Source organism: Papaver somniferum, chromosome 6 (genome assembly GCF_003573695.1).
Source record: "Papaver somniferum cultivar HN1 chromosome 6, ASM357369v1, whole genome shotgun sequence".
Taxonomy (NCBI): Eukaryota; Viridiplantae; Streptophyta; class Magnoliopsida; order Ranunculales; family Papaveraceae; genus Papaver; species Papaver somniferum.
The window spans coordinates 114,107,398-114,115,784 of NC_039363.1; the positions used below are offsets into that span (position 1 = coordinate 114,107,398).

Sequence of the window (8,387 nt, forward strand, 5' to 3'; positions counted from 1 at the left end):
ACATATGGAAGGCATCTCTGGGAATGTCCTAGGTGTTTTTTGGTAGAGTGGGCTGATTAAAGTTGAAAGAAAAATCGATTCACTATGGTATTATGTTATTTAGTTTGCTGTTTATTTTGTGTTATTATGATTATCTAAACCAAAAATGTGGATGTCTTCACATTTGCACCATCAATATCATAACTAATTTAAAATTTTCTTGGATTAAACATTGCACCATCAATATCATAAGTAAAAACACACTGCATTGGATTAAACAACCACATCATACATGAGAATAATTTTTTTTTTAAAACAACTACGACATCGGCGTCAATTCTCGTCAGGTGGTGGAATTCCTAGGACGATATAGGAATCGTATCTGTTGAGCACCCTAAGAATGTTGAAAAAAGCTTGGAAGTCGAAAGGACATCCGCCATCGCTAGTGTTCTGGGTTCCACTTCATGTACAGCTTCACCGTCGAGTTTATTTTTGTGATTAATTAAACTAAAACGATACGACAATCCGTGAGAATCACGCCCATAAATGTTCCCTGTTTCAGCGGCGAACACTCTATAAACTTTCTCTCAGAAACACAACTTTGATTCGGCCACATTCCTATCGACATCATTTTGTGTGTGAAAAACAAAGGCTTTACAAATAGCTAAATCCTCTTGTTGAGTGAATATAACACCACGAACTCTGAGATGCATTTTTGTAAATGATTTGAGAGTGAAGAGATTTAAAATGTGCAGAATGTGTGAATTTGGAGTTGAAATGAGGAGTATTTATAGAACTCAAAATTCTAGTCGTTCGATCACTAGATTTTTCAGCCGTACAAATTTAGCCGTTGGCGGTTTTGTGTTACACGTTGGAGGGTTTACCACAGATGCCGGCGTGTGAAGGAAAAACTGGCGATTTTGGAACACACGTCAACGTATTCGGTACAACCGCCCGATGTTCCATCAAGCGCAGATGTTCTTCCGTCTCACTCAACAAACCAACAATTTTGTTGATTTGCCCATCCATTTTTCATATTTGTTGAGTCCATAGTGGAAGCAAAATGAACAAACTACAAGTTTGTTGAGTTCATAGGAAGTGCTTTTATAAATAAAAATAGAATAAATTTACCTTGCATTTTTAGTGGCCACTCAAAAGGAATTAGGGGCCAACAATAGACAAAATAGGGTCACCCAAACCTAAATAGAGTTCATCCTTATCAATTTTTTTGTAATGACAAAATTACCCTTTAATAATGGGAAGTTAAACAACAATTCGGTAGTTTTTTTTTCGATTTTTGGTGCGACCATAATCAGTTGTTGTGATCCAAAATTAGGATTTGATTACTTGAAATAAAAAATGTGATCCGAAATTTTCTTGGATTTGCAGCAGCAGAAACATAATCGGTAGGTAACAATCTATCTTACCTACCGATTATGGTTGATGTTCTTGGATTTACAGTAGCAGAAACGTAATTGGTAGATAATAATCTATTTTTCCTACCGATTATGGATGATGTTCTTAAAAAACGATGAACATCAACCAGAATCGGTAGATAAAATGATTGTTATCTCGATTATTCTTAATTCAAAAAATTCAAATTTTCTGTACTAAAAATTAAACACAATCGGTAGATAAAGAACACAATTAACTACCGATTATGGCAGTACCAAAATTCGAAAATTGAAATTTTTTTTTCAAAAACTCATTTTGGGGCCGGTATATAATCGGAAGCTTAATTAACTTAAAACACTACCGAATATGGTAGTTCTCATTTCAAAATGCCACTATATAATCGGAAGTTACGTTTACTTACCTTACTTCCGATTGTTATAATTCCAAATTTGGAAATTAAGGTTTTTATCCAAAAACTCTTTTGGGGGCCAGTATATAATCGGTAGTTTTATTAACTTAAAATACTACCGAATATGGTAATTATCATTTCAAAATTCCACTATATAATCGGAAGTTAAGTTCACTTACCTTACTCCCGATTGTTATAATTCCAAATTTCGAAAAATTAAGGTTTTTTTTCAAAAACTCATTTTGAGGCCAGTATACATTTGGAAGTTAAATTTACTACTGATTATGGTAATACCAAAATTCAAAAATTGAATATATTCGGAGGTTAAATTAACATAATTTACTACCGATTGTGGCAGTACCAAAGTTAGAAAATTAAAGGATTTTGACAAAATCTCATTTTGGGACCAATATACATTCAGAAGTTAAATTTACTACCGATTATGGTAGTACCAAAATTCGAAAATTGAAATATTTTTGAAAAATCTCATTTTAGGGACACTATATATTCGAAAGTTTAATTAACACAATTTACTACCGATTCTGGTCGCACCAAAAATCGAAAAGAAAAAAAAAAACTACCCAATTGTTGTTTAACTTCCGATTATTGAAAGGTAATTTTGTCATTATGAAAAAAATTGATAAGATGTGGACTCTATTCAGATTTGGATGATCCTATTTTATCTTATTGTTGACCCCTAATTCTTTTTAAGTGGCCCCTAAAAATGCAATGTAAATTTAAACTTGTTTTTAGAATTAAAAGTGATAGCCACGCAATAAACACTAAGAGCATCCACAGTGGGCGAGTATAACCAAAAATTTGGGATGAGATCGTAACACAGTGGGACGGAGTAAAGATCAAATCCCAACCAAAGATCAAATTCCAGACCAAATATGGTCGCGACCAAATCCCAAATTCTAATATAGTCGGGCGTAAATTTAAAGTACGCTTGTTGCTGGGCGTAAATTTAAAGTACGCTTGTTAACGGGCGGAGATTTAAATTACGCCTGATGAAAATTCAAATTAAATAAAAAAAAAAGAATGAGGCGGACTTTTAAAGTCCGCCTGATGAAAGTTACAAAGAATGGGGCAGACTTTTAAAGTCCGCCTGATGAAATTTTAATGGGGCGGACTTTTAAAGTCCGCCTGATGAAATTTACAAAAAATGGGGCGGACTTTTAAAGTCCGCCTGATGAAATTTTACGAAAAAAAAATGGGGCGGAATTTTAAAGTCCGCCTGACGAAATTTTAATCATGTACCGTTGCGTCACAACACGGACTAAACCCAAACTTTGGTCTTTTTTTTTGATCTTTGATCTTTGATTTTGATCGCACCACTGCAGTTGCTCTAAAGGCATAAACAGTAGGAGTCGTATTCAAACACAGAGGAAAATATCATGCTTGGCTCATATTGAAGCTGAAGCCAATGCTAGCCTTGCTAAAGTTAACAAGTTGACCAGATGCAACACCAAATTAATTAATTATATGGTCCAAGCGACTCAGTATCTGAAATAGCCAAGGTGGGGAAATGTACAAGGCTAGCCATGTATAAAACATTAACAAATCCCTCGTATCGGAATCACTACTATATTCCAAAGTCATTTAGTCCAGTCAATCTGACTCAATATCTCATGGACCACAGTTTAACTGGTTCTGAACCAGATTCGTTTATTTTCTGTTCACCATCCACGTACACCACAAACTACTTTGACGTGTAAACTTCCTACAAGCCTAAGCCATCAACTGAAATCCTAGTACAATTTTAAACCGTTTGATTATAAAAATAAACGGTGGGTAAACACTTCGATTTCATTCAGATGCTGACTCATGAGACTCGGATTCTGTTGATATAAAAGGTCGAAGACAAAGCTTTCGATTTTCTCTCTCTACCATATCTTGTTCTGTCTTTCACAGAATCACCATGGCTGAAACCTCACCACCACCACCACCGCCACCCAGAGCAACGGTGGCGCAAAACTCAGCATCGACAGATCCTGAGGCTTTAGAATACTGGTGTTATCAGTGTGATAAACAAGTCTCTGTAGAAACCGTAACAGATCTTCCTGATATTATCTGTTTTGAATGTAAAAACGGATTCGTTGTTTCAATCCCATCTGCTCCTGCAGCTCCACCAACTCCCCCTAGGTCTTTAAATCGAAGTCATGATTCATCTTTCAGTAATCAATTTCTTCAAGTACTTCGATTGATGGCTCAAGCTGCTCGTGTTGATGATTATCCTTCTCTTTCACCACCGCAACAACCGCCATTAACAACCACGACGACAACAACAACAGATCCAGTTGCAGATCCGTCTGAATCGGATGATTTCCTTCGTATCGAACTTGATGGATGGGAACATGATGAAGGAGATGACGAAATTGAATTTGGTAACACGGAATTTGATAGATCTGATTATGAATTTGAACACGAGGAAGAAGAAGAAGAAGAGGATGAAGATGAGAATGATGACGAGCCTCCTCATCAAGATGATCGTAGAAGACGTCGTGAGATTCTTCGACTTCGAATCAGAGATATTACTTCGCGCACAGGCAGTGGAAGTGGAAGGAATCGTATTCTTGATTGGTCTGAAATTATGATGGGATTAGTAGATAACGCTGTTGAATTACGAGTTGAAATGTTAGATTCATCTGATGGATACATAGGTAATCCAGAAGATTATGTTGATGCAGCAGGATATGAAGCTTTATTACAGAATTTAGCTGAAACTGAAGGAAGTGTGATTAGAGGAGCACCACCAGCATCAAAATCAGCAGTATTAGGATTAGAAGATGTCGTAATTGGAGTAGAAGAAGAAGGTTTAGTCTGTGCTGTATGTAAAGAATCAATGCCTGCTGGTGAAAAAGCAAAGAAATTACCTTGTGAGCATAGTTATCATGGTGATTGTATTGTTCCTTGGTTAAGCACAAGGAATTCTTGTCCAATTTGTAGGTTTGAATTACCTACTGATGATCTTGAATATGAAGAAGAGAAGCAGAAGAAGATGAAGAAATCAGTGTCTGTTTCTAATTCCAGTGTTCGTGGCGAAACTTCTGGGTCCACCACTTCTGGGTCCAATTCTGTATCAGATTAACCTGAAACTGGTAATTACTGAATGCTTAATCTTGATTTCAATTCGAATTAGGAAAACCAAACGAAATAAGACTTATGAGATTTATTATGTGCTCATTTTTATGTTCTCGTCAATGTAAATATTATGTTTCTCTTTATAGTTTGTCTTCTTCTTCTTTTTTTCTTTTTTTTTTTTTTTAATCCTAAGAGAAAATTCATTACTGATGGGGTTGTGTTACAATAAGATTATCCTCCAAAATTGCATTTGCTGCAAAATCTGGTGGATGTGAAGACCAAACTCTTGATACTTAAAAGTGTTCTAGCATGCCTAGCAAATTTGCCTGCAGGCTTATTACAACTCTACTTATACACTTGCAATACCGAAGAGGATTATTGATATCCAAAATCATAGACTAGTTTTCCCAAGCTACTTGCTGGTGATGTCCACTAACTGCAATAGCGTTTGTGCATCTAGTTCAGAAACGCGCAAGGCATTCCAATCTCTTCCGCCCACTCTATGGCCAACAGCAATCCAGCACATTTAGCCTGCTCCAAGCGTATGCGTCTGTTTGTATAGGTACATTTCCCTTGTTCATAAGCCCCTGCAAAATTGCGAATAATTAGTCGTATACCAGTATGGTGTATATTATTATTATGCTTCTTTATATGATGCATCATAACAAAAAGAGAAAATGGAATTTCCGGTGGTTTCCAGTGTTTCTTGTGTTTCGGGTTTTCCAGACAGCTGTAAGCTTCTTCAGCTTCACTGCCTTGCCCGTGTTGTTAGTAGTTGGATACACCGTATGACTCCCAACTAGATTTGGTCGGATATCCTGAAAAACACAATTCCTGCGAGCTTTTTCCAAGCCGTGTTTGCCATCTTCACCGCCCAGTCATCGGCCAACGTGATCATTATATCCGTGAACCAGCTTTTTATCCATTCAGCCACATTATCTCCATGTCGATTAATGCTCTGGCTTGTTCCTGGTACTGCTAGCCAACTTCCCTAGGTGCACTCTAATAGTAGATGTCTTGTTGTTTCTACTCCATGATTGCACATCTTACATGTTTCTCCTCCGTAGTTCATTACCGGTGCTAGTCTTTCACTGGATGGAACAAAATCACACACACACTTCCACAAGAAGTGTTGAACCTTAGGTAGCGTGTTTAGCTGCATCATACAAATTTGCACTGTTGTGCTTGATTTCCATCAGTTTCTGGTAAGCAGATGTGACAGAAAACTGTCATTTCCTTGCGAGGGTCCACACCAATCTATCTTCATTTGTTATAGGTATACGAATCTGGAGTATAGTTTCTCGAAATACTTTACACCCCCTAAAGTTTTGCCTCCAAATGTTTTCCCGCGACGTGTCTCCGTATTAGTGGCCCAACCCTTTTTGCTCCGCAACAAGGGAGATGATGACATCTAGTGGGGAAAATGGTGGCGGGTGTAAGTGGGAAGTGCATAGCAGGGTCTATAGTTTCTGCATCATCTTGAGTAAAGAGTTGCTGCACCAACGCTATTTTCCGCCCTAGTATCTTGGTCAATCAAATCTTGCCACTTAATGGGGGAAAACGGTGGCGGGTGTAAGTGGGAAGTGCATAGCAGAGTCTATAGTTTCTGCATCATCTTGAATAAAGAGTTGCTGCACCAAAGCTATTTTCCGCCCTAGTATCTAGGTCAATCAAATCTGACACCAAAATATAGTTATAAGAAAAGCTAGTGGTGTACCAAAACTTGTGGACCGGACCATCAAATTCTAATCATTGGATGCAATTACAGGATCCCATTCAGGTTTAAAAAACCCCATCCCTATGAAATCATGTGGAGGAGGGAAGGTGGATCAAATTGGTCCACCAATTTTGGTACATCCCTGGCACTAGCACTGCCGGTTAGTTATTTGCTATTTCAGTTGAAACTGCAGGTATTGATGAAAAATAGTTGTCAGGTAACCATTTGTCTGTTCAAATTTGAATCTTGCTACCATCTCCAAGAGCCCAAAAATTGAAGTCACGGATAAAAGGCATCATATTACAAATACTCGGCCAACCCTAAGTGGAGTTTTTTTTTTTTTTTTTTTTTTGCATGAAGAGCATTACTATTTGGAAAATAACATTGTTTCAAAATATCAGCCCAAAGTTGGTCCTTCTGATTGCACAACCTCCATGTTGTTTTGGCTAACAATGCTTGGTTAAAACAAGAGAGATCACGAAAACCCATTCCTCAATTAGTTTTTTCTTTCGCATCGCTGGCCAAGAGATTAAGCGGATTCCCTTTCCATCTTTTCGGCCTTACCAGAAATTACGCTGGACTTTCTCCATTTCCTTAAGTGTTGTCTCAGTTATTTTGAATACATTCATCTGAAGTGATGTCATTGTGTTGAGAACGCTTATTACCATCACGGACCTTCCAACTTGGTTCATAAAATTACCATTCTGCCGAGTTAGTCTTGTTTCATGGTATCAATCAAGCTTGAGAAAGATGTTGTTGTTTTTTTCCTATTAAGGAAGAGAGGTATGCCTAAATATCTTTCGTCAAGAGGCATTTTCTTCATATTGAGTCTTCTCAATAAAATTATGCAATGGCACGAATGTATATGCTGATTTTTGGAAGTTCATTGGCTGGCCTGAGACTGCACTAAATTTATTGACGACTTCAGAAAGATTGTTTGCATTATGAGTATCAGCTTTTGCAAAGAGCAAGCAGTCATATGCGAACAAGAGATGCGTAACTTGTGGTGCATTTTTGATATCTCGATTCCTTGCATTTTGTTGTCTTGTTCAGCTTTAGCAAGTACCCATGTAAGAACCTCCCTTGTAAGCAAAAATAAGTATGGCGATGGAGGATCGCCTTGACGTATACCCCTAATTGGTTTGAAGATTTGCACGACGAGCCATTTAAAAGAATTTTGAATTTCTATTGTGCTAACACATTCATGTATTAGTTGACACCATTTCCTACTGAAACCAAGTTTTTCCATGACATTATTCAGAAAACATCATTCACTCGATCGAAAGCTTTACTCATATCCAGTTTTAAAGCCATGAAATCTTTCTAAGTTTTCTTTATTTTCAAGCAATGTATCAGTTCTTGAGCAAGAGTAATATTATCATCAATTTGCCTGCCTGAAGCATATGTTGCTTGCATGGGAGATATGATTTTTCGAAAGTGTTGTTTCAGTCTTGTTGCCATGATTTTTGTGATGAGCTTGTAGGTTGAGTTGCACAAAGCTATTGGTTGATAATCTCCTGGTGTGTGAGGCAATTTTGTTTTTGGTATCAAACATAAATTTGTCTTGTTCATTTTTCTTAGCATCCTCCCCGACGTAAAAAAAACTTTGTATGATTTTTATAACATCCTCCTTAAAAACTAACCATTAAATTTGGAAAGACGAGGGTACCCAAATATACCACAATCTTTAAATTATCCACCTATAAGTCCTCTTACCAAAAGTGATTGTTTATGGACGAAGTCGAGACAATGCTACAAATCGGTATACACACTTTGTGTGATCGTCCATGAATACGAGATCGA

General features: G+C 37.2%; 1 protein-coding gene across 2 annotated transcripts; it reads left to right on the forward strand.

The window, feature by feature from the left end:
- The first annotated feature begins 3,653 nt into the window (after positions 1-3,653).
- On the forward strand, positions 3,654-5,523 carry LOC113288923 (E3 ubiquitin-protein ligase CIP8-like). Of its 2 annotated transcripts, none has more exons than XM_026538076.1 (2): positions 3,654-4,884; positions 5,328-5,523. In XM_026538076.1, the coding sequence occupies exon 1, from the start codon at positions 3,705-3,707 to the stop codon at positions 4,872-4,874; it is 1,170 nt and encodes a 389-aa protein (XP_026393861.1). In that variant the 5' UTR covers positions 3,654-3,704; the 3' UTR covers positions 4,875-4,884; positions 5,328-5,523. The 2 variants fall into 2 exon arrangements, with proteins under 2 accessions (XP_026393861.1, XP_026393862.1); XM_026538077.1 differs by having other exon boundaries at positions 5,333-5,523.
- Positions 5,524-8,387: the final 2,864 nt, after the last annotated feature.

Coding starts and splice junctions, on each gene's coding strand:
- LOC113288923 (XM_026538076.1), top strand. CDS start 3,705: ATGGCTGAAACCTCACCACCACCACCACCGCCACCCAGAGCAACGGTG.